The sequence below is a fragment of the Saccostrea cucullata genome, unplaced genomic scaffold (assembly GCF_032062105.1).
Source record: "Saccostrea cucullata isolate Sc308-1 unplaced genomic scaffold, CSIRO_AGI_Scuc_v1 ctg1302, whole genome shotgun sequence".
NCBI lineage: Eukaryota > Metazoa > Mollusca > Bivalvia > Ostreida > Ostreidae > Saccostrea > Saccostrea cuccullata.
The window spans coordinates 3,818-31,573 of record NW_026921867.1 but is presented as its reverse complement, the minus strand read 5'-3'; the positions used below and the strand labels follow the sequence as shown (position 1 = coordinate 31,573).

General features: G+C 34.8%; 3 protein-coding genes across 3 annotated transcripts; 2 read left to right on the top strand and 1 right to left on the bottom strand.

Annotated features, from left to right (window-relative positions):
* On the top strand, positions 1-17,799 carry LOC134260837 (uncharacterized). The gene is made up of 15 exons (XM_062743370.1): positions 1-151; positions 252-419; positions 564-697; positions 779-952; positions 3,985-4,028; positions 4,968-4,999; positions 5,141-5,241; positions 7,445-7,606; positions 8,270-8,316; positions 8,409-8,522; positions 11,943-12,062; positions 13,105-13,176; positions 13,619-14,731; positions 14,838-14,851; positions 17,524-17,799. Exons 1-15 carry the CDS (start codon positions 8-10, stop codon positions 17,797-17,799), a joined length of 2,715 nt encoding a protein of 904 aa, XP_062599354.1. The 5' UTR covers positions 1-7.
* A 3,735-nt stretch (positions 17,800-21,534) lies between these two features.
* Positions 21,535-24,130, bottom strand: LOC134260834 (uncharacterized). Its single transcript, XM_062743367.1, has 2 exons — positions 24,001-24,130; positions 21,535-22,104 (listed from the first exon to the last, which is right to left on the bottom strand). Exons 1-2 carry the CDS (start codon positions 24,083-24,085, stop codon positions 21,680-21,682), a joined length of 510 nt encoding a protein of 169 aa, XP_062599351.1. The 5' UTR covers positions 24,086-24,130; the 3' UTR covers positions 21,535-21,679.
* A 949-nt stretch (positions 24,131-25,079) lies between these two features.
* On the top strand, positions 25,080-27,363 carry LOC134260833 (serine/threonine-protein phosphatase 6 regulatory ankyrin repeat subunit A-like). The gene is made up of 3 exons (XM_062743366.1): positions 25,080-25,100; positions 25,359-25,567; positions 25,666-27,363. Exons 2-3 carry the CDS (start codon positions 25,378-25,380, stop codon positions 27,273-27,275), a joined length of 1,800 nt encoding a protein of 599 aa, XP_062599350.1. The 5' UTR covers positions 25,080-25,100; positions 25,359-25,377; the 3' UTR covers positions 27,276-27,363.
* The last annotated feature ends 393 nt before the right edge of the window (positions 27,364-27,756 follow it).

Genomic DNA, 27,756 nt, shown 5'->3' with positions numbered 1-27,756 from the left:
AATAGGGATGATACACACGATACATCTTACTTCCGTTGACAATGATGGAGACGCAATACGCTGTGAGAATTCGGAATATGTGGAATCTTCAGGCATGGGAAATTTTGTAAAGAGCTTAACAAATCAAAGTCTTATTTCCCTTAATCGAACGGTGTGTATAAATTAAATAAGATACTGGAAATGAATCATATGTATAATATATCTAAAATCTTTCCTATTTCATAAGTTGTACTTTTTGGCTTTTCTTCTAGACATGTGTAATGAATATAGATGTCAATCAAAGCTATTTTCATGAGAATGACACATTCGGTGTAGCAGTCACGGTAAAAGACTACGGCACACATCCGTTAACAATTCAGACTACAACACTGGTGCCTCATATTCCATATAAAAACGTTATTGGAAGGGTTGTGGCATTGGTATGTTTAACGATAAAAGAAAAAAAATCATTCCCATTTCATAAACGGCATAAGATTGTCATGTTATTTGGTATCTTTAATGCACAAATCGATATTTTGGGATTAATCTTTTTTTTTTTTTTTTTTGCAAAACTCAAATTTTAGATGTACTTCAAAATTACGGGAAAAACAGATCCCCCTACCATCATTCCACCTACACCAGGTAATAACCAGGAGTACACTATTTATGTTGGAGGAGATTTTCATGTCGATGTTTATGCCAAAGCAACAGTTGGCAGGTATAGTTTGGAAATATTTGAAAAGTCTCCATATTTTCAAAAGTAATCACTTCTTGACCACTTCTTGTTTTTCTTTTGAAGGAAGATTGTGCGATTTGATTTTCTTCGACGGGATGGTAAACCGGTCAACCATACAGAAATTCAAAATGCATCTAATATCAGTGATAATGCTGTATTTATATCAATGAGCTGGTCTCCAACAAAAGTTGACAAAGGCCATCATATCCTATGTGCAAATGCTGAAGATAATGAAAGGTGACTTCAAAATACTAAAATATAACAATATTGGCAGAGATTATGAAGTATGTTTGAAAAAAAGTGTTCGTAATATTCTGACAGATACTTTCGTACCTACTGGTAAACAATTTTTAAAAATATAATTCGACTGCACCGTCTTTTTGAGCAGTAAATGAGATTCACGGTGGGTTTAATCGACCGAGAGGAAATTCATTCTCTCAATAGAGAAACACCGACATCTTACAAACGAACGTAACTCGCCCTAACTTCCCGTATAGTTTTCTCGGGACCAGTGGTTGCACCCATATAAATTTTAAAATCGGAAGAAATAAGTATATGTGTAAAATAGAACAGATAGTGTTTTAACCACGTTGTATTTGAAAATTGCTCATGTCAAATTTATTGTAATCACTTACAAAGTTTTAAAAAAGCGAACAAATAGTATTAGTTACACAGTCAGTTAGTGACCTAATACGGATTCATACAGGGTGTGAAATGGACATCCGTATTAGGTCACTAACTGACTGTGTTACGAATTTTTCCCGCTGAAGACCTTTTTCAATATAAAAAAAAATATTTGTATATTATGAAAATATTAAGTTTTAATCCAATAACAATCAACATATAATGTCGTTACGGTAACAAGAAATTTAACTAAATTACCTACGTAAACCGTTTCAAAGACGCCATTTTCATTTACAAAAGCAACGCTTCGACCGTAATCACGTGGGCGATTTTCAAATTACTCCTTGACGGCGACGTAATACGGAAAATTTCAGGGCGTCATGTGATCAGCCTTTATCCAATCAGCAATTTACAAATTTGTCTGAAGCGGGATAAAAGAAAATACACCGTAATACTTTAGACGGATTAGGAAACACGTTTGTCATGCGTCAGTGATTTTACAAACTACTCGTAGTGTACGCCTTATGGAGAAAGATTAATTTTTACAGCTTGAAAATAAATAAATCCGTGCAATCAAGTAAATAAGTAGTGCGGTACATGTTTATAAGAAGAAGCTTTATCAACGACAAATTACGAACGGGCTTCCCCTTGGATTTATAATATGGCTATAATACCTGTGTATTAAAGCCATATTAATTTTATTTTTCGCAGCATGTAGTATTTTGAACAAGAATTTCTTTTAAGTTTTTAGTTTTATGCAATTTAGTTTTAGACCATAACTCCTTACTGTCCCGACCGCCCTTCATAAAGTGCCCCCCCCCCCCTTTTCGACCCCTACTAGATCCGCACATACTATTTTTTTTTATTTCATGCCACAGAATGACATTTTTAAAATTTTCCTTTCATTTCCCTTCTCGAACCCCTTTGCTCGTTTATATGTCCATTGAAATGTATTGTAGCGTCACGGTAGCGACTACGACAAGACGTGGCTTTGAGGTATCTTGTGGGGATTTTATCTATCGAAATCCCAATAAAATTGAAGAATTCAATAATGCAACCGTGAATACAATAGACTACAATGACTGATCCCCGTTTTTGGTTACGTTCGTTCGTAAGATGTCGGTGTTTCTCTATTGGCCTTTGATCCCAGCTCTGAGATTTCCGGTTGTCCATGTTTTATGCCATGATCTCGTTTTACGTAACCTTTTGGTTGAACTAATGCCTTCATTATCAAGTTATGAACCCTTTCGATGGCAAATGGGTTTTTTTTCCCCCAGAGAAACCATATTCATCATCGAAAGAGATCATGATTGCTTGATATATAGTCAGGACGTGAATGATATAGACACTGAAAAGTACCTGACGATTCAATTTATTTACGAACGTATGTCGTAGAAAAACAATATGCCCATGGGCTTTATAGGTCACCTGAGCATCATGCAACAACTTTCCATGCATTGAATTTGGTTCCTGATTTGAATTAGATGCCATGGCATTCACAATTTTGAAAAAGGCACCATTGCTCATCATAACTTTATACTAGCATTCTTATTTTGGTTACTTAATACCCATAAGCAGAGTAAGGGATCAACAAATGCCTTCCAACTAGTAAGTGATATTCAGCATTATTCAGAAGTATCCCAAACCCAAAGAATTCCCCTACCCTGGGTCAGAATGGGCACCTTTGTTCATCATAAATATTTGATTGATACCAAGGGGCAGATTTCAATGCATTAATTATCTTTCAGTATATATTTAGAGTCCCCCTCTACAGTTCCCTTGAAATTCACAATTCTCACAGAGGAACCCTTGTTTTTTCATGGCTATATAGATAATTCATCTGCTTAATAAGCAGGAACATAGGGATATACTTTCAAAGAATATTGCATTTTCATTTTTATTTAATCAATGGAGTCCCGCCAAAACACCAGAACTCCTGACCCTTTGGCAATGCAATTCATAAATTTCGAAGAGGAATCTTCCTTATCATGACTATGTATGTAGTTAGTTTGTTAAGTTATCAGGAGCAGGGACTATTTTCAAAGAATTAATGTATTTTGACTATATAATCAATAGAGGCCCGCCCTAAGACCAGTTACCCTTCATCCATACATGCTTTATTCTAAAATTGGTCGAAATTGGTTGAGCAAATGCAGAGAAGAAGCTGAAAATGTAAAATATTTAAAATACAACGCACGACCGACGACAACAGTGTACTCATGTGATCTTATAACAATAATATCCAGTTTACAATTCTTAACTTCTCTATGTAGATGATAAATAGAAATTTTAGGAGCTAGGTCCGGATGAAAGTCATCAACTTCTTTTTACTCTTGGATCTTTCATACTTAAAATATTTGTATATTTTGCCTGAAAAAATTGCACCCCATCCCTTCTTATACGACTTTAAATACAACTCGATATGTTTGGACGTTGCTGTGTTGACTTTGGTTTTACGGGACTCTCATCCCTCATCGATAAAACACATTTGATTTAATTCAAATTTTCTTTAAGTTGATACTGGCAAAGAAAATATGAGCTTGTTTAAAGATAATTAATTTTAATCATATTGTTCAAAAAGTGAAAGTAACTAATAAAAAATAACATAATACTTTATTTAATATTTTGTCATCTATTCTGAACAGGACAATGACTGTGGATTTACACTGCTTTCGCATTGTTGTCAAAGGTTTGTGAATTCTAACAAGATACAAAAATATATTTTGGTAGGGAAACTACTGTGAAAGTATGACATTTTATAAGTCACTTGGAAAGCAGAGAATATTGACTATTTGATTTATTGTAAATTGTTTTACGTCCCATTCGAGAATTATTAACTTATACAGAAAAGTACCCATATACCGGGCAATGTTTTCAAAATTGACCTTTAATCGGCACTCAGGACCACTTAGCAGAGAGAGAACATTGTAAGAAAATTTTGAAATTTCTGTTTTCATCCGGAGTCAACTATTGGCAAATACTGACGATTTTTTTTATGAAAACTTTGTTTGAAGAACCTGTTTCAAAAATGTGAATAGTTATCTAAAATTATTTTCACTTTTTTAAAGAATCATTGCGGCTTCCTATAATAACAAGGTATTCGATAACTAACCTAACCCTAACATTACATTTTTTAAATTCAGATTTTAGTTTTTTATGCATAATATTTATGGTATATAGTATAAATATGGTGGTTTCCTTTCTGGTTTCCTATGTAAGATATATATATAGAATATATTTTGGTACAATACAAATTGTCATTGATTCAAATGCTGACTTTTTAAAAATTTATTGTTAGTCCATTATTTATACACTGAATTGACGACGTATATTTCCATTATTTCCCGATCATGGCAAGGAGCTCACGGCGTATGTGACCGGTGTGCAGGGGATGCTCACTCCTACGTGGCACCCGATCCCATCTCCGATGTTTTGGAGGTCCATGTTTGATATGCTCCTATTCAATATTGATTTATTGACTTTTGATCTTGAATACTGTTCGTTATCTTCTGTGTTTCATGCAAAACATTTTTGGATAGAGCAGTAATTTTTCAAATACTAAAGTATTAAAATGATCAGATTTCTTGAAAAGAAAACGATATTTGAAACATGCCTTTCTGTATTTCAGAAAATATATTTCGTCCAACAGCTAAAGAAACAGTAAGTCCAACATTTAATATAAAATAATTTTTAAAAATTTGACTCATTGGTCTAATTTGAAATATGGACCAAGAAGTATTGAAAATTGAGCTTTACGGGGAAAACAACTATTTTACATTTTGCTTTCATCTTACTTTTTAGGAAAAGCCCTATTTTGTGTCATTCCCAGAGCCAACAGATTTAAAATGCAAAAAGGACACCTATTGTCGATTTCCTGTTTATGCGACTACTACACATGCTGGGTATGTACATAAGCAAAACATAAATGTCCTATAATCAAGGTTTAAATAATAATTTTATGGTAGGATTCTTCTCACATTTCTTGTATTTAAAAATTAATGAAATTTTCACAAAATCAAGAGGACATTATCACTATGTGATGGTATCAGTGAGATTAAATTTGATCGTTTCATATTAGAGGCAAAGTCAGGTCAAAGTCATTACCTTTTTCCTGGACATTTAGAATAAAAAATTACTGTTTCCAATCATCCCCATCTGTAATTCAAAAGCTTGAATGTTTTTCTTTTTGCATAAATAATACTACCATATAGGGCCTATAAGATGATATTATCAAATTGACATAGATAATTTAAATAAAATGGATATTTGCTAATCCAAATATCCTCTACTTTTCTTAGATTATTAGGATAGTTCAGTTATTTTCATATGCTGCCTATATTTAACTTTTCCTCATTTTCACATATAATAAAGTTGTCACATAAAGGTACAAAATGATGCAAAAACTAAAAGTTTTGATCGTTTACTAAGATAGAAATAACACTTTTTAAGGATTTTTGGCTCAAATGTGCACTTGGATTTGAAGCATTTAAAAGCCAACATAGTTTTAGTATGTGTGAAAAATCTTATTTATTTGATGTATTTTAACACTTTAGTCCCTTATCATTATTTTAACTTACATTTGAAAATTTCGTCTAGTCTTTGATTGCGTAAAAATTATAACTAAATTCAAAGTTCTATAATAATTTTGAGAGGCAGAAAAGAAGATATTTTCATACGTCACCATTCCGCCAAAAATATGGTCCCTGCTAGTTTTCAAACGCAGTTTACAGTTTCTATTTAAAGTGGTACAATTGTGACTAGGGAAGAAAAATATGGTCTTTTAAATTTCTTACACTTAAATATATAAGAAATATAATCAAATATACTTTAAATATTCCATCCAGTCAGAAACTAGAGAAGAATCCTACCTTAGACTTGAAATATTTTCGTCAGTTCTAAATTCAATTTTTTTAGTTACTTTAACTAGCTTTCTTGCTAATGTTAAAATTTCCTTTCTTAACATTTGAAAAGGAATAAATTAAAATAGACGCAGTTATTATTATTATTATTTTCTGAATTCTAGATAAGCTCTCCCCAATAATAAAAAAAAGTTTAAAGGACATTTTAAGCAAAATTCATCGAATGAATATATACATATGAAGTGTATCTAGTTCATTTTTTTCGCAGAGTGTACGTGCTTTTTTAAAAAAAAAAAACTTGTGTTGAAACGTGTACATTCCCATTTGTCCCCTTTCCAAAGGAATTTTCAGCCCTACAGGAAAAAAACTACCCTACCAATAGAACACTTTTGTGTCCAGTAGAAGTCACTTTTTTAGAGCATGTTAGTACTTTAAGGAAAGGTATAAAAAAGATATAGATTTTTTACAGAGTCAAGAAGACAATATTAACTAAAAACTAAGGTAGCATTCAATTAGATATCATCAGAAGCTACATGCATGTAGGTCATATCAAAACATTTTCAAAATACTGTTACTTATTAGTTGATACTGTTCCTTTTTCAAACATCTATTCTTACATAAAAAGTTGATACAATAGTGATCTATCACATAACAAATTCACAAGGTTACCTTGACTAAATTGAAATTTACTAATCCTATTTTTTTCTCTACCTAAAAAATAATAGGGAGCATGAGTTATTTTTATATCTTTTGCATTACTGCAAAATAATAAAAAAAAAATTATTTTCAGATATAAAATGACACAAAGATAAAAAGTTTTGAATATAAAATAAAAAGAAAAGCATTTTCCCCTTAAACATGTATTGAGATTAGGAGTTTTTCAAAGGCTGACAGAAAGGTGTTTGATATATGTTGTTTGCATAATATCTTACTCTATCTACTTCCAAAATGTCTGTTTGCCTTATTTCCTTTTTTTCAAAGGATATTTTCAAAACAGTAGTACATGTAAATGGGGATGTTTTCATACGCCGCCATGCCACGCCAAAAATTATATAGACGTCTCTTGATTTCAAAACACGTTCACTATTTCTATTTTATGAAAAGGAAAACAAAATATGTTCGAAATCCTTACTTTAAAGTATACATTTAGTAGATACCTAAGTAAATATACTTCAAACACTTCGTTTAGACAGAAACCGGAACCGCTCGTAAACAATAGGCATGTTTATATATCGTTATTATCTAGAGGCATCACAAGTATCATTAGCACACCTGAGAGCAAGGAGAACGTAACCATTCAATACAGCAGGGAACTCGTTGATGGAACAATTGATGCTAAAGTGGCCCAAGTAGAATTTTTTGCCAGTCAGGAAGGTGCCCGGCAAATTTGTTTAAAAGCATCAGACAGGTATTTGGAGTATTTTGCATATATAATAAACTTTTTAATTTCCTTTTTACCAGTACAGAAGGCTTTTCCTTTATTTATTTGTAATTTTGTTAAATGATTATTCGCTCCACATGAAATGTTTTTTTACACAATGTCAAACGTTAAACAAATTACGTGTTAAAATAATTGTTAACTTTAAGTAAAGATGTTCCTTAAATATTTACATTTTACCAATAATTTGTTGTTGAAGTACCAATTGTAACTATATTAAAAAGTTTCCTCCCAAAAAGCATTTCAAATATGGTCATTTGAATTAAAGAAATACAATTTTTGGTATAGTATACAGTCTATGCATGTGTTTTTATTTGATGATGCATTTTGAGAAAGTACTTTAAACATTATGCACAGTGTGACACAATAGAAGACTTTAAGGAACATTTGTCAGATTTTAAACGCAAAGTTTTTTTTGCAATTAAACACATACTGTACTAAGAGAAATATTTACGCCCGAATGACGACATAATAAACACGAGGGCTGGAGGAAGTACTGACTTCATAATAAAACATAGGTTCTCCGAATTTACTATCGTTATCTGTCTTTCTGTCAAACATGCCGTTTACATTCAATTAAAATGACTGAATCATCCAGCTGATTGTTTTTCATTTTCTTCATTTTTATTTCAGTCATGCTTTCTCAGACAGGTGTCTTTATGTTACGGTAGAATTACCAGGTAGAAGCTTCTTTTCAATCTGAGATAAGATCAAATATTCATTTAAAGTTATATTTACAGTTAAACAAAACATCATTCATTTTATTCTTTAGATCCCTGTGCATCAGAACCTTGCCAAAATTTGGGAAGCTGTCAGTCATTCGATAACAACACCAGATATAACTGTTTCTGTAGGAATGGATTCAGTGGAAATCTTTGTGAAAAAAGTAGTCTGACCTTTTGCACTAATGTCAAGTAATAATTCAAAATTAATGTTGATTTAAAAAGAAACAGTGGACAGTAACTGTAACCTCGGCAAAAGGGATACTAAATTTCTTTTGGTTCATCTAATATTTTTAGATCATCTGTATAAACTCAGCTGACCTATTGCTATTCGTTTTTTCGTCCTCGTGCATTGTGCGTCGTTCATCGTGCGTTGTGTGTTAATATTTGAACATTTTTAGCTTCTTCTCTGCAACCACTCAACCAATTTCAACAAAGTTTAGCATAAAGCATCTATAGATGATGGGGAACGAAAATCTTTAAAAATCTTCTTCTTTACTCCTGGACATCAAACAGTCAAATTGTTGGCATGATTGTAATAAGCATTAAGTCATCTACCACAAATTGTGAAATTCATGGCCCCTGGGTCAGGGGTTCTAGTGCTAGGGCGGGGTTAAGAAGATTATATAGTGAAAATGCATTAGTTCTTTGAAACTCCTGCTCCTAGATATTTCATAATCTTTTCAAGTACATAGTTATGTTGAATAAGGCTGTCTGTTCCAAACTTTTATGGCCCCAGGGTCAGGCTTTCTGATGCTAGGGCGAGGCTGCTTTGATTATATAATGAACATGCATTCTTTGAAAATCTTCTTCTCTGCTCGTAGGAATCAAACTATCCAAATACATAGTTATGATAAGCAAGAATATCTCTTCTAAACTTGTGAATTTCATGGCCCCAGAGTCAGGGGTTCTGATGTTAGGGCGGGGCCTTATTGATTATTAAGTGAACAGGATTGAATTCGTTGAAAATCCTCTCTGCTCCTGGGTATCAATCAAAGTAACCAAATACATATTTATGTTGAATAAAACTGCCTTTTCCAAAACTGTGAATTTCGGGGCCCAAGACAGGGGTTCTGGTGTTAGGTTCTAATGACTAAATACTGAAAAGTCTGAATTCTTTGAAAACATTTTCGATTGGTCCTTCGTATCATGCCAATGATATAAGTACATATTTATGAAGAAAAAAGGTGCCTCTTCCAAAGTAGTTAATTTCAGGACCCCTGCAAGGATCAAAGGTACAGGGCAGGGGTTGCATAGTCTGAAAATAAATTAATGCTTTGAAATCTGCTTTTTGGTATTTATCAACCATTTTTTCAAGAATTAAGGTATCATTTTAAAACATCTATTGTGATATAAATATGGGTTGGTCACGAGATTAAATCCATAAATCCTGAAGGGCTTTATAATGAGTTTGATCTCGTACCAACCCGTATTTATAGCCCGATATATGTTTTAAAATCTAATGATACCTTATCATTTATATTTACATTTGTGACTTATTCATACTTTAAATTTGCCTGATTGTGACTTTTAACGTGTGAAATGCATTATTTTTCAAACCAAAACGGCATGTATGTAATCCACTGAACGCGCGTCGACCCTTTATGACGTCACTGAGAAATTACATCGAACGTTTATCCATACGCACATCTATGACCTTTTGACCCCTTACCGGTATTTATGCAGTTATAGATACGCATTGCTTTCAGTAGTGTTATATAAAGGAAAACATTTGCAAGGGTAAATAAAATGATATAAAATTTATATTAAAACTTCCGAAATCTTAAAATATGTGGCCCCAGAGACAGTGGTTTGCCTGATTGTGACTTTTAACGTGTGAAATGCATTATTTTTCAAACCCAAACGGCATGTATGGAATCCACTGAACGCGCGTCGACCCTTTATGACGTCACTGAGAAATTCCCTCGAACGTTTATCCATACGCACATCTATGACCTCTTGGCCACGTACCAGTATTTATACATTTATAGATACGCATTGCTTTCAGTAGTGTTATATAAAGGAAAACATTTGCAAGTGTAAATAAAATGATAAAAAATTTATATTAAAATTTCCGAAATCTTAAAATATGTGGCCCCAGAGACAGTGGTTCCTGTGGATTGCACAACTGGTTATAAATGGAAATTTATTTTCTCTTTGTTACTCTGAACTACCTCTGGGTATTAAGTACCCAGAGTAAGAATGTTAACTGTATACTTATGATAAACAATGGGGCTTCATTCAAAACTGTGATTGTTCTGGCCTCTGGTTTAAAACTATGGAATCCGGATAGGGCCATGCAGTTAACTATCGCACCATCGAGTATCGACTAATAGGTCGATGGCGCGATAATGCGATGGTGCGATAACGATGATGCGATGATGATGGAGCTATGGTGCGATAGCGCGATGACGATGATGCGATCAAGCGATAATGCAATGACGATGGTGCGATAGAACGATAGAGTAAAAGTGAATATTGCTTCATCGTCATCGTACCATCGCGCCATCGTCATTGCACTATCGAGCCATCACTATCGCACCAACATGTTATTGCACCATCGCTTCATAGTGCTATCGCACCATCACCATCGCATTATCGCGCCATCGCTTCATCGTTATCTCACTATCGCAACGTAACTTCATCGTTATCGCATTATCGTGTCATTGCATTATCAGCCCAAACCTCGATGGTGCGATGATGCGATAGTGAACTGCATGGCCCTATCCGGATTCCATATAAAACACAGACCAAATTCTATTGCTGGAAAGTTGTTGCATGATACTCAGGTGACCTTTCAGGCCCCAGGGGTCTCTTGTTTTATATTTCTAGATTCTCAACACACTGTTGTTAAAATTGAAACAGGTTTATTTGATTAAACGCCTATTTTTACATAACAGTATTCAATGGCGTTGTACAATAATAGATAAAAATATCAACATTTAATATGTACAAATTTACATGGAAAGTAGTCGTTATAATAAAGCGTTAAAGTCCCTGAAGAAGTAAGTTTTAGGATATTTTTGAAAGTATCAATTGATTTCGATAATAAAGAATGGTAATTCATTCCACAATTTTGGTCCAATGCTCCTCAAACTTTAAAGTCATCATTTCGTAAGTTCTATGGTCGATACAATGACCTTGTCAGCAAATACAGTTTATCATTGAGTCAAAAGCTGACTGACGTTTTTCATACTAATTGTTTGTCCATTATTTATACACTGAATTGACGACGGATTTTCCAGTTATTTCCTGATCATGACAAGGAGCACACGGCTGTCAGCAGGGGATGCTCACTCCTCCATGGCACCTGATCCCACCTCTGATGTTTCGGAGGTCCGTGTTTGCTCTGCTCTTATTTTGTATTGTTTTATGGACTTTGAGATTGAATACTGTTCGTTATCTCCATATCCTACTTCTACTTCTGTTGTATTACACTTAGGTGACCATTTACATGTAGGCCCTTTGACCTCTTGTATAAGCTTTTCACTGGTCTGGTTGAATTTTGATATCTTTTATTGAACGTGTCATTTGTCGTTATTTAAGCATTTTTTGTATATCGTATTTTTTTTGTACTTTGACAGGAAATAAGCCATGTGACCCCAATCCATGTCTTTTTAACGGATCATGTCATGAAGTTCCGTTGCCTCCTTATTTCTTTTGCATATGTGTTGACGAAAGAAAAGGCGATCTTTGCGATATTGGTAAGATTATGGTTGTTCCTTAATTACGAAAAATCTGAGATGAAGAAATATATGACGACATTTTCTTATACATTACTTTCATTGTCCTGCTACATTGCGTTTTAACGTAAATCTATTAGAATAGTTTTATACATGGATCAATAATTTAAAAGCCTTATTTATTACTTTAATCCGTCATTCATGTATTTTCATTTACATCATTTGTCTCGTATGTGGCATGATATTATTTATGAACAGTTTTTCTATGAGTACATGTAATTATTTATTTACTTCCCTTGAATGTTGAAATATCTTGCTTACATTGGTTTCAATATGGCAGGTGACTCACAGTTATATTTCTATACAGGCAATTTCGCCAGATATGATCCACCTATGATCCTTATTTGAAAGACAATCATGTGTGGCGAAATTGCCTATGGTATGTCCGGCATGCGTTGAGAATAATTATTCAGCAGACGCATTGCCAAATAATTTTTTAGTATAAAAAATGTTTCTGAAACCTTTCCTATAATATTCTCAAATTAATTGAAAATACAGTAGTGGAGCTCTTCAAAAAAGTTGACTTATTATATATGCAGCAGTTAATCAAATATTGATCAATCAAAATGGAGCAGAGCCGTCTATGAGATTGACCAATACGAAATATTTCTGAAGACAATCAGTAACAACCCAATAAGTCATAGTAAACAGTCTGCGTTTGCCTGTTTTGTTCATCGTCCTATTGAGAATGCTTTAATCACATTGAGTCCCCTCCACTTACTGGAGGGCTGTACTCGGTACTTAAGGCTTTATACCTTTTTCCTGCCAGCACCAAATGTGACACGAGACTTCAGTGATACAGTCTTCTTCGAAGGATCGGTCTCCATCTCCCGCGGTGGTATTCGACCCTGCGATGCAAGGATCAATCCCTTACTAACACTATTGTGAGGGGATAGTAGTAGCATTTTCCTCCTTTTTTATTTGATTCTGTTTTGAATCATAATATAACATATACTATAATAGTATACTTGAACAGTACTAATAAGTGATCTGTTTATGATAGACCGATGCCAGGCACATCCATGCAATGCTACTCAAGTTTGTCAGACGTCTGGATCCGATGTTTGTATTCCCAGTAAGTTTTTAAAGTAACTTCAAAGGACATTTGATGGGGAAGGTGGTTTTATAATTAATCAATCTATACTTTAGTTGGCAAATTTACAAGTTTTATTTCAGCGATGGCTTTTGTAATCTTTATAAAACTTCGCAGTAATAACACCTCAGAGTGCACTTAACATTCAAAATGTCGCTGTTGATTTTCTATTTGTAACTGGTCGACTCGACAAAATATTCATCAGAGAGAAAAAATCATACATACATGTATTTTGTGAAATATATATTGATGTTACTTTAGAAGGTGTTAAAAAATATTTTAACCTTCTCTAGGAAGTACGTAGTTATGAGAAAAAAATTCTCACTGTAGAATAAATTTACCTCTACTTCATTTATATAGCTCACTTGCATTGAAAACCCTAAACCTAGCCTTCTCTAACTTGTATCATAAACTTTGTCAACAGAACAAGAGCATGGACAAGACACAACAACAGTAGCATCTGGTACTCATGACCAAGGAACTCCAGTATCAAATGTTTATTATAGAAATAATACAACAGTTTCTGGTTCTGAAAACCAAGGGGCAACAGCACGAACAACATCTGGTCATAACGCAACACAAGCAGCATCTCGACCTGTTGTAAATACACCAACAACATCTGGTTATGGTTCAATAACACCAAATGCGTCTGGTTCTGGTGCTATTACATCAACACTATCTGGTCATGTTGCAATTACATCAGTAGCATCTGGTTCTGATGATGTTACAGCAACTAGATCTGGTGTTAGTACACCAATAGGATCTGGTCTTGGCGCTAATATACAAATATCATCTGGTCAGGGACAATCTGCACCAACATCAACTGATCATGGTGCAACGACATCAATATTATCTGGTAATAGTGCAACTATTCCAACATCAACTGGCCATGGTGCAACTACTCCAACATTATCTGGTAATGGTGCAACTACTCTAACAACATCTGGTTATGGTGCAACTACACCAACATCATCTGGTCATGGTGCAACTACATTAACATCATCTGGTCATGGTGCACCTACATTAACATCATCTGGTCATGTTGCAACTACACCGACATCATCTAGTCATGGTGCAACTACACCGACATCATCTGGTCATGGTGCAACGACATCAATATTATCTGGTAATGGTGCGACTACACCAACATTATATGGTAATGGTGCAACTACTCCAACATTATCTGGTCATGCTGCGACTACATTAACATTATCTGGTAATGGTGCAACTACACCAACATCATCTGGCCATGGTGCAACTACTCCACCATCATCTGGTCATGGTGCAACTACATCAACATTATCTGGTAATGGTGCAACTACATCAATATTATCTGGTAATGGTGCAACTACTCCAACATCATCTGGTCATGGTGTAACTACATCAACATCATCTGGCCATGGTGCAACTACATCAACATTATCTGGTAATGGTGCAACTACATCAACATTATCTGGTAATGGTGCAACTACACCAACATCCTCTGGCCATGATGCAACTGGAACAATCACAGAGAGTCATTGTGATGTTTTGAAAGGTACGTATGTGTTTAGAAACTAATTTTACTTTAACTTATATCATTCGAGTATTACGATCAAATATTATATGTCCATCAAAGGTACATTTTTATATTCTCTTTTCAGCCAAAGAAAGAGCGGTATGTCCTTTTTAGCTCTACTTGTCAGAGCCCAGAAGAGTTTATACGATAGTAATGCGTCCGGCGTCCGTCCGTTTGTCTGTCTGTAAACAATTTTTTTTAATGCTACACCTACAACAGTTTTGGACTGGTTTCAATATAACTTGGCATACAAGTAAACTACACTAAAATACATAATTCTGTATATCGGTTGTTGATTTCAATGAGCGGTGTTGTCATGGTTACTGAAAATATAAATTTCTGTAAAATACTTTCAAAATGATACATCTCCTGCATTTTTGGTTTGATTACAACACAACTTGGCACACAAATTGACTAAGATACATAATTTGGTACATCGGTTTTTGATTTCTATGAACGGTGTTGCCGTTGTTACTAAAATAGAAATTTCTTTAACATTCTATAAAAATGCTACCCCTCCGACAGTTTTGGTCTAATTCCAATATTACATGGCACACATGTAGACTACACTAAGATACATAGTTCTGTGTATCAGTTTTTGATTTCCATGAACGGTGTTGCCATGCTTACTAAAAATAAAAAAATGTTAAATACTTGTTAAATTCTACTTTTCTCTTCCTTTGTTTTAAGTACAAACGAGTAAAGCTACAATATCGACATAGACTTCTTCTTCTTTTTTTTTTTTTTTTTTTTTTTTTTTGTTTTTTTTGTTTTTGCTTGCTTTTGTTTTCCTTAAAGTACGACGGCGTATTCGTGCCATATTGATAATGTAGAAAAAAATTTTAAAATCGTTTGAACGATTTAAGAAAACGTTTGTACAATTTAAGAAAACGTTTGTACAATTTGTTAAATCGTTTGTACAATTTGTTAAATGTTTGTACAATTTAATAAATCGTTTGTACAATTTGTTAAATCGTTTGAATAATTTGTTAAATCGTTTGTACAATTTGTTAAATCGTTTGTACAATTTGTTTGTTAAATCGTTTGTACAATTTGTTAAATCGTTTGTACAATTTTTATTTCTTGTTATTACACGTAGAAGAAGCGTAGTAGAAAACCTTGCACAAGTAGAAAATATATTCACGCCTGGTTTTAAAAATTATGACACGATGGATGACAGAGAATAATGGAACATGGGATATTTCAAGATGGGTTTCACTTTTTCGGAAATTGCACAGATCCTTTCTCAAACTCACCGAGTCTTTGTTAGTGAACGAACGTTGAAAAGGACAACAATTAAGTTGGGACTGTTCACACGTAAAAACAAATCCGACATAGAGGGTGTAGCTCTTTTCATTGAGGAAACAATTGAGTCATGTGGTCAGTTGCAGGGATGCAGGTGATTGTACTAAAAAGCTATTATGGCAGGATTTACCGTTTCTCAAGAATATATTCGATGTCATCTTTCTATACAAGGGAAGGGAGTGTGTTCGAGGAAAAGAAACAGATTAAGACGAAGATTGTACACTTACAAAGGTCCAACAACAACAATATTCAATTTCATACCGTTTAATGAACAAGATACAATTTATCATAAGTGTTTCTGTACCTGTTATAGTCAGCAGCGAAGGGACTTCTCTATGCAATAGCTTTACCAGGTTTCTTATCCAGTACGCTTCTGTTCCGAATCAGAAGAAAAAAAATCGTACAAACGATTTTCTAAATCGTACAAACGATTTTCAGAATCATTCAAACGATTATTTCTAAATCGTACAAACGATTTAATAAATCGTACAAACAGTTTAACAAATCTTACAAACGATTTTCTAAATCGTTCAAACGATTTTTTAAATCGTTCAAACGATTTGTAAAATTGTACAAACGATTTTTCAAAATTTTCTCTACATTGTCAAATTGGCACGAATACGCTGTCGTATTAAAGAATCTTCATTGGTTTCATTTATTTTGAATACTTTAAAGTAATGAATTAAGGTAGGATTCTTCCCTGGTTTCGAACTAGATGATATATCAATGTATGTGTGCTTATATCTCTTAAATAATAAGATGTAAGAGATTTAAAAGATCATTTTTGTTCTTTCCTAGTCACAATTGTACAACTTTAAATAGATATGGTAAACTGAGTTTGAAATCTAGCAGGCACTATGCATTGCATTTTTGGCGGAATGGTAACATGTGAAAATATCTTCTTTTCTGATTCTCAAAATTATTATAGAACAATGAATTTAGTTAAAATAACTTTTACAAAATAAAAACAACTTGAGGATTTTTCAAATGCTAGTTAAATAAATAACAAGGGGCTAAAGTTTTAGAATATATAAACTAGATATGATTTTCCAGACAAACTACAATAATTTATTATTAAGCTTTTTAAAGCTTTTAATCGAAGTACATATGAGAGCTAAAAATTCGTAGAGAGTGGGGTTTTTTTCTATTAGCAAACGATCAAAACTTTTTTTGTTGTTTTTTTTTTTTATCATGATAGCATTTACTAAGTGATATGTTTTCTTGTTTCTGGGAAAATTCAATTAATATTCAAATTGAAGAATCACACCTTACTGCAAACACACTCTCTCTCTCTTAAAAACAGTCATAAAAACGATCTTCCTATAAATATATTATTTATTTTTTCATCTCAAGTAAGGAACAAACCTGACACATGGCAAAGGAAAACAATTTATACAAATATATCCCTCCGTCACTGTCTGCCCAATGATTAAGGATTAAGTTTATTAGTTCTCCTTTTTTTCCAGAAAAAGGGACGAGTGGAGTGTTTTTGTCCATATCCAACTTCAGGTGCAAGGACAAAGGTGATTACTTTGAACCCTCGAGTTTCACTAGAGAGGTTGTTACTGGCAGCGGCCCTTGGATCAGGAGCTATGATCATAATCCTTGGATTGGTTGCTCTGTTATACGTCATCACTCAAAAATGTTTCACTTCTAACAAGACACACACTGAGCTTAATCCAGAAGAAAAACCACCAAAGAAGAAAATAAGCACTGTTTGCATGACTGACAAAAAGAAATAGATTCAATGTGTTTTTCATTGAATAATGTGTATATTTAATCAAAAGTATTTTCATCAAGAATTTTATTACTAATAAAAATGATTAAATTTGCACGATTAGTTTATTGATTTGATAGTTTAATGAATATTTAGAATTCAAATTTTTTGTAAACTTTTATTTTTCCAAAAACAAAACAACAAATTTGTTCAATAAATTCCTAACGCAGATATTGTAAGCAAAAACAATATATGTTGTTTTGTTCAATAAGGACATTCTTTTCGTACAAATTGTTAGGCCTTTATTATAACACTTATTTGTGTTATGTTTTCTCTTTACCCAATCTTAACAGGAGCACTGGCAATAGTGACTGGTTGACAAGGAATGGATAGAGAAAATAAAGAGTATTCAAGATTAGAAGTCCGGTAAACAATTCAAATAGGAACAGAGCAAACACAAACCACCAAAGCATCAGAATAGGGATCAGGTGAGATGAAGGAGTGAGCATCCCCTGCCGACCGATCACAACCGCCATGTGCTGCTTGTCAAAATTGGGAAAAATACGTCGACAATTCAGTGTGTACGTAAGGGTTAATGTACGAGTAGCGATTCATTCCTTAAAAGTAATGGAGCCGAGGCGCCGAAGGGGCCGAGGCCCATTACTTTTAAGGAATGGAGCGCTACGAGTATATTAACCCGCGTAAAATCGGCCTTTCTGAATGCTTGTTTTTATTGTTTGTTAATACATAATAAAGAATTTTTATATGATACATTGTAAATACTTTTTACATATTAGTAGTATTGTTTATATATAATAAAGAAAGAAAACTAAAAAAAAGTGTACTGTAGTTAATCTAAACCTTTTCATCTCAATAGTTTCGTTAGCTCAGTGAAATGAGCATCGGACTGCTATGGTGAGGGTACTGGGTTCAATTCTCATCATGGGTGCACTAATTTTCTTAATGTGAAACTTACCTTTACAATTTTCTAGAACTCTTCTCTAAAATTTTCTAAGTTCTTTCCTTAGTAGAGGCACGGAAAGGAGAATAAGACCATAACAAATTCCGTTTTCAATGTAATTTGCAACTCTCCATTCCTTATAAGTAATGGAGCGCTCAAACAAAAGAATGACGTCACAGGTGGATTTTACTAGTATATAATGGCCTAACAATTGGTATGAAAAACGTCAGTCAGCATTTGACTAAATGATAAACTTCATTGGCTGATAAGGTCATTATATCGAAAAGCTGTCTCCTTCATGACAACTGATTCAATCTCAAATGTCTTAGAGTTCAATGTTTGTTTTGCTCCTGGTTTTTAACGAGGGGGGGGGGGGGGGGGGTGGCAGCCATTTTCAGACTATTTCGATCTCCTTTAAAAGAAGAGGTCCATATAAAGATATAAAAAATGATCAAATTTTAAAACTAAAATGTATGAATTTTTTCTTTGCCAAATAAAAGCTGACGGCTTAAGACACCGTATCTTAAAATATAAGTTAAATCTGGTGGTTAATTTGTGATTAATTTGTTGACCCCCCAGCCTCCTTAATGTTCCAATGGAGTTTGATTTGGTTACTGTTTACTATCTCTATTTCTAAAATTATGTCAAATCGTTATGACTAAGTTTAACTTCAGCAAAACAAATGTCTTCTGTTTGCAATAAGTTTTAATGACATCCAATCAAGATAAATTTTTACTCATATGAAGCATGTTAAGTCTCAAATTAAAACCGGTCATCAGCCGGTACAGGGCTGCAAATTAGACCAATGGCCTTTGAGCAAGGAAGGTTTTTTTCTCATGACAGCACCAAATGAGACATGTTGACTTAATGTCATATTGTATTCATTAACTCACTAGGTTATTCCATCGAGCATAGAACATGAAAAATGATGCCTTAAGCTAGCGTATTGAATTTACATCTCTGTTTCATCTTCTTGTATAAACAACTAAGTATGGAACACTGACAAATCAGCTATTGTGGTATCTTTTATTTCAAAGTCATTGGGATATGTGTGCTACATATGAATGGTAGAAAGTTCTATTGTTAATTGGTAATATGGCATCAATTTGTTATAGTAAATGCCAAGTTGACGACCCCAAAAAGAGTTCTTTGTTAATCATTTCCACCTTGATTTACGGTAGATCCGTTGGTAAAGCGCTCGCTTACAATCAAAGCTGCGAGTGATCAAGATGTACAGTGTAAGGTCTAAAAATATAGGTAGGAACTGTTCTTTTGCAACGTGAACGGCACTTTGAAGTGATAGGTGGGGGTCTTTCGGATGAGACTTTTAAGACCGAGGCCTTGCATCTCGGTAGCCTTTGGCGCGATAAGGATACGTCACTGCCCGATGAACTTGAGTGCCGAGTAAATATGCAAATTTGAAGCCCTTCATCGATATATGATAACTATATGATAAACTATATGATATGATAGCTATATGATAAACGTGATGACTTTAACTTTTCTATCGTCAACTTCCCTTACTTGTGAAGCAATATACCGTCATCACCTGCATACGGAGTATATATATCTCAGTTGATTCGATACGCAAGAGCATGCTCTAACTTATGAACACTTTCTAAAACGAGGTAAATTATTGACAAACAAGTTGATGAAACAAGAATATCAGCAGTCTCGTTTAAAGTCATCATTTCGTAAGTTCTATGGTCGATACAATCATTAAGCCAAATGCTGACTGACGTTTTTCGTACTAATTGTTAGTCCATTAATTATACATTGAATTGACGACGGATTTTTCCGTTATATTCCGATCATGACAAGGTGCCCACGGCGGTTGTGACAGGTCGGTAGGGGATGCTCATTCCTCCATGGCACCTGATCGATATCTCACCTCTGATGCTTCGGAAGTCTGCGTTTGCTCTGCTCCTATTTTGTATTGTTTTATGGACTTTGATATTGAATACTGTTCATTATCTCCATATACTTCTTCTTATGGTAATATCTCTATGAGTGAAAAATTCTCAAACAGGGTGTAAAACAACATTCAATGAATCTTCTTATATCTAGCTTTTAAAAACTTGTATGATATTCTCCTAAAACATTTCTTCCATATAATTTTTTAAGCATTTTTCTTCTGACGAATTTTCAATATAAATTAAAAACATGTACTAGCTGCAGATCTGTAGCTCTCCGAAAAAAAATTATTGATAGACCGGAGAGCTACAGAGTCACCCATTGAAAAAAATGTATATTTGTTGCGCACAAAAAAATGCGCTCGGTTCTCGATTTATTTCTCCATGTTTTTAATGCTGTAATCTTAAAATATTACTAACCGTGTGTTCCTAACATATTCTTTGACTCTTTCCACAACAAAACATTCTTCATAATTGTTGTTAATAGTCCTCCTGGCCCTGATATTGCAATCATCGGACATTTCGCTGATTTATAATGCCATTTTGGTTTCAAAGATAATTCGGTCCAATATGCTTCGTTCATATGTCAACTACGAGAGAACTTGATAGAGGAGAGAGGATTTTTTTTAAATCTTCCATTTATTTGCAATTGAGGTAAGAATTTGGAAAAATTAATCAAGAATCGAGCGCACTTTTTTGTGCGCAATAAATATACAGTTTTTTCAATAGGTGGCACTGTAGCTCTCCGGTCTATCAATATATATTATTTCGGAGAGCTACAGATCTGCAGCTAAACATGTACATGTACTAGGTGGCAATGTTGTCATGTTTTTGGTTAATAAAGGACTAGAACAACATTTACATGTATAATTGAATAACGTTTTTTTATTGTAAAGGTGTCAGATGAAGAAAATGTCACGTGTATCACGTTGATCCTTGCAAGTATATTAAAACGCCTTTTCTGTCTAAAATTCTCCGTAATGGTTGTTTTGGCATATGTTATACACAATATCTTAGTTCTTCTTTTGGTATCATCGTATAACCCGTGTTTCTATTTTGAGATCAGACAACCAATAAACTCCTCTACTAGTTTTATTCAGTCTGATAATCAGTTCGTTTGCCCCCTGCTTCAACAGATCAACTGGAACGTTGAAAGTATCTTCTCCAAAGTTATCCCACCTCGCATCTGAATAACCCATCACAAGCACCGAATCGTTCACAAATATGTCAATCACCCCGTCACAATTTGTCCGACAATGGTTCAATGTTAGCACCATGTCCTTCACAAGCTGATTGCCAGGTAAGTTGATTTTGATGATGGCAGCACTTTTATCAGGGTAGAAGAGAAGTTTATATGGTCTTCCTTTCCTGTACTGATCAGTCGTTTCCGTCATGACGTATTGTATTACGTCACTTGTGACGTTATTGGTGTCTATCAAGACGGTTTCATTCACTTCTAAAATTATATTTTAGAAAAACATGATTAAGAAAACAAATTATTAATCTCTGTACATGAAAATCAATTAAGAGTTTGTGAATATAAAACATCTTTTGGCATCAAGATCTTAAACGTTTTGACCATAGAAAACCATCGTCTCAAGCCACGGTCCGGAGTCCGCACATAGCTCTCTCCTACCCGTGGCTGCTTGATCACAAAAAGTGTCGAAATCTTGAATATTTACGCCTCTCTATCGTGACGTCATATTCAGTCAAAGACAAGTTTTGTTTCCATTGCAATTGAAATCAACAAATTGTATCATTGTTGCGGTGTTTTTCCTTTGATCGAGGATCACTGTGTTTTTATTTTTGATATATCATGGCTAACTGTGATCTAACAACCCGTGATCTATCAAGATAGAGCACGCCATGGTGATGATGAAACAATTCTAATAAATGATCCATGACCTTACACCGAATAATTAGGGGAAAAGTAAATACAAAGTCATGTAAACATAGTGAAGGAATACCTTCCCTAAAATAAAAAAAATAATTTTGCACGTCGATTTTTAAATCCAAAATGAAATTCAATCACACAGCGCGTTTTGAAATTAGACCCAAATATTTTTGACTCTCATAAACTTGTAGCGTAACAAAGCATACAATGAACTAGGCCTACAAGTACAGGAATTGAATTGGGTAAATATTCCGAGCAGTCTTGTTTTATTAATTCCAACACAAATCGACACATCCAGTTATTTGGAGAATCGCCGTACATCTCGGTCAAAAGTGTCCATTTTCCCGTGCATTATTCCCGTGAAAGTTTAAATTGCCCATTGTATTTTTACGAGTGTTAAGATTAAATAACATAAAGAATTTTCCTTCATAATTTCAGTTTGCATAGAGAATTGCAATGGCATAAAATCACAACCGTCAACAATGGCGTTCAGACTTGAATGGCGAGGTAATTCTAAAGTTTAAGAAATGCAGCGCGCTCTACTTTTCCAATCACGTGCTCCCTTTTCATTCGTCAGATAAAATTGTATGATGAAATTTTGATAGATCAAAGCTAACTCAGTGCGTGAGAATACAGTCGAGCTGCATGCTTTTAACGTAAAAATGATAGATCATGGATAACTCAGTTTCTGGGAACAATGAAACAAAACATATAGAGTACCTTTTCACTCGTGCATCTTCAGATATCAGACTCGGGGGACAAGCCCCCTCGTCTGATATCTGAAGATACACTCGTTAAAAGGTACTCTACATATTACTTACATCAGCAGTATTTCGTACACTGCGATTGGGTATTGAAAGTTCGCATGAAAAATCAATTTCCGACTATGCTTTACTCGCATTGGTCAATATATCATGTTGTAAATTTTGAATTTACTGGGGGGAGGTAAATGCAAAATTTACAACATGATAACTAGTTATCACGTTGTAAATTTTGCATTTACCTCCCCCTAATAAATTCAAAATTTACAACATGATAAATACTTCAATGAGCTAAGAGAAAATCTCGTCACATGCAACCACGGCCAGAATGGGAGATGATCGTACATTTTGGCCGTGGTTTGCGACGATGATAGAAAAACCTGTCTTTAAAATTGAAACATCAGTCATAATATCAACAAATTAAATCGGCACTGAAAAGGTTTCAGGACTATTGGCCTTTGACACATTTAAACTGACGACCTTAATCTTTATTTTGTTTACGAACAAACCAAAACACCCCTGCTATATTTAGTTTAATATAATTACATTTAAATGGTCCGTGCCTGTTTTCAGAAAGTTTTTAATAGAGTTTTTTTTAACGGAATATGAATGAACCTGTAAAGAAATATTGATCTCATTCTATTTTTTAATAACCTCCATTAATAAATCAATAAAAAAAATTAGCTGTCAAACTAACCGTTCTGCCTCGTACACGAGATTTTGGTGGGAATCTCCGGCGCTCCATCTTGCGGGAACCAGTGTCGTTTCTGAGTTCCAGACATTACTCACTGCGCTGGTCTCCCTTAAAAAGACCTTTGTTTTGACCTGAATCGCGAAATATGCATTATTGCTCAATAAGAATTTCATCAATAATTTTCTCAATGGCCGACAGGTTTTTAAATCCCCGTTCCCTTTAACTTTCCCGTTTGTAAATACACATGTTCACACTGATTAGGCGAAACGATAAGAATTAATTATCAAGCTTTTATCCCGTGGACAATACATATTTCATTATTTACAATCCTAGCTTTTTCCTAGCTTTCTTTCAAAATTAATGAAAAAGTTATTTCATTTTTTTAAACCATTAAACCCCAGTCTTTATTAATATTGCAATCTCTTCACAAGCAATTGTTCTCCAGCATTATTTTTCTCAATATTTCGTGTAGTTTATAAAACTCCCTATAGAAAAGCAATACATTAATTCCTTGTGTTAAGTGCGCTGCATTAAACTTCCACAAGCATTCCTGCGTTCCCCAGAGTCTTGATTGTCATTTAAAGTTTGTCAAATCATTATTTGATAGATATTAAATCTACCTGTTATTATTGAGATGTTGATGATACCCTATATAATACCGGAATTAATGTCGCTCAATAGAGCTTTTATTGACAGAATTTTGACAATTTTTCAATATTTCAGGTTTCGGTTCGTTTAGCCTCTTGTTCTGCAGTGATTATGTGTATCACTAAAGCACGATTGTACATTTTTAAAGAGGCCCTATGAAGTTTAACATCCTTTCTTTGTTTATCCAGTCTCTAAAGGAATTGCTAATCGACTCTGTGTTTACCTCAAAGAAGGCAACTTCAGAAGTTTTATCACAGACAAATGTATCACAACAGCTTTTCAAAGCGGGGAAATAGTACAAATCTTTACCCGCAATTTAAATACCCCAAGTTCCCCTGGCCTATATCAGATTTCATGTCTGGGGCTAGAAAAGATTGTAGTATATACCAAAAAACCGGACAGTACTAGCATAAGATCGTTCTATCATCCCTGGTTCTGAATCAGCAAATTCACCGGTAAGTGTGTCAAAGTGTACAGAGACTATTGATTTAGTGAAATACTACTTGCAATTTCGGTGAATATTTCATGAATTTAGATGTTAATTAGGTACTTAAAAACAACGTTACTATATTTTTTTTCACAAAATGCTATCGTGTTGATTTAGTTTTAATGTATTAAACATCTGATCGATACCTCTTATCCGTGGGCATCTTTAGTGACGATTTTCATTCGCCAGAACATTTTCAAAACTGAAGGTTGTAATTTTTTATTAGTTCATTGGAAACTGTTGAAATGCCTTGGAAGTGGGGGAAAATCAGCGACCTTGACCTTGAGTTGGAGGTCAAGCGTTGTTACCAGTCGTTACTTGAAGCACAGGAAACCAATGACAACTGCGCTAGGACGCACGAAAACGTTGGAAGGGTAATGGAGGGAAAAATAGATGAGAATTTCTTTCCCGGAAAATGGCGCTTTTCGAAACCCAGTACGTAATTATATAAGCCAGTTACATAAATTAATATCTTTATATTCTTTTTCTATCTTTGCATTGTTTAATTTTAAATTATTTGTTTAATTTTTTAGGAGAAATTTATACAGACAGTGAAAAAATGGAGGAGAAATATTTCACTAGCTTTGAGATACCTAAATTTGAAAAACCTCTAAGTGTTTCGTCGCCATATCCAAAAACTACCTTTTTGAAATCCAAGTTTTTAGTTCCCAAGACAGCTCCATCTTACGATGAAGTCGAAGTCCCATTCACCAAAAGATCAATACACAACGGAGACTTGGACAGCGAAACTTCTTACATTCTCCCCTCAGTAAAACTGGAGGAAGAAAGGTCAATCTTAAGTAGTATCTCCACAATTCCGGAAACCACACTAACAGATGAAATATTCAGACAAGGGGAGGACGTGAATTTTGCCGACATTGAGGGCAAGACGGGACTACATCATGCTGCCAGGCGCGGACAGATCCTGACGGTGCAGCAGCTGATAAAAGATGGCGCCATGGTGAACGCGGTGGACGAATCCGGGAAGTCGCCTCTCATTTACGCGGTGGAAAACGGCTTCACTGCGGTGGCCAAAGAATTAATCGAACACGGCGCTTATGTGAACCAGAAAGATCAGGACAGAGAAACGGCACTGAAGCTCGCCACTCTTAGTGGAAAGAAATACCTGGTGAGTGTCCTTTTAAAGCACCGTGCGTCAGTTTATATTCTGGATAAAGACATGAAAGCAGCTCTTCACTATGCAGTGGAGAAGAATTTCCCGGACATTGTGGAGCTGTTGATTGAATTCGGGGCACCTGTTAATCAAAGTGACGGACAGCAACGGAAGCCTTTGCATTATGCCGCAGAGAAAGGTTTTATATCAATTGTAGAACTACTACTAATGAAGGGCGCTTCCATCGACAGTATGGACCGAGACTTGCGAACTCCGTTATTCCTGGCCGTAGAAAAGGGACTTGAAATTATGACAAACATCCTGATATCGAAGGGGGCCAACGTGAACGCCGCAAACCGGCGACGCCAGACACCGCTACATATTGCCGCAGGAAACGGATTCATTGGCATTGCTCTTGAACTCATGACAAACCGAGCAGGTGTCAATAGTCAAGATGACCTAGGACGGACACCTGTATTTTATGCCGTCCAAAATCGAGACGTCAACATGCTAAATACGCTTATACGACACGGTGTACAAATGGATAGCTGCGATACGGCGGGAAAAAGTATTTTGCGATACGCCATTGAAACCCATAGTGAAGCCCTCATTTACATAGTGGCCAGAGCAGAAATGGACCAGTATACACTTAAGCGCCATGTTTATCATCGTCAGCTTTTGACTGCCATTGAAGAAAAGTGTGAGTTTTTGGGGAAGACGGTATGGAACTACGTCATCGATCAATGTACACGTCACTGTGCTGACGAAGTGGAAAGTCGACAGATGACGGCCACTGTTCATGTTCTTCTGGAAGCCACTTGTACAGCCTTCTCACGTGCAAACAAGCACATGATTCTAAAAGCAGAACCGCATCTGAGAAATGATAAACCTGAGAGCCCGTATATTGTGGCACACGTGATCACACTGCCGCCAAAAAGACCTCTGACATTTATGGGATTGTCGATTGTCTACAAAGTTTCGGATTTCAGGGAAACTTCGCTTTCAAGTTCCTTCAGCAAACCAAAGTAAAATGAGAACTGGTTACGAACGTCTACATCCTTCTAGAATTGCCAATGAAATACATGTTACGTTTATAATGTTTTACTGTTTTGCATTGTGTATGTTTTTTTAAATAAATTTTTTTCATATACTCTCCTTCATTCATATAATGACAATCTGTTCTTATTCACTTTGATCAATGAAACCAAATAACAGTATTTTGCACCTCTACCACTAGAGATTCTGTCATATAATCACAAGTAATGTGCAGGTACAACTCTGTAAAGGTACCACAGAACACAGTCCCCTGGACATCCTAGAATTAAGTGGGAATCAGGTGGATAGGAGGAATAAGTATCCCCTGCCAAAAGGTCGCAGCAGCCATGAGCGGCATTTCCTGCTCCCATTTACATTTCCCATGCACCTTTATTGTCTATGGGCGAATTTACTCTTAAACCCTCGTACTGTCAGAAGGGTCATATATGGGCTCTTCGAACTGGATGCCTCGGAG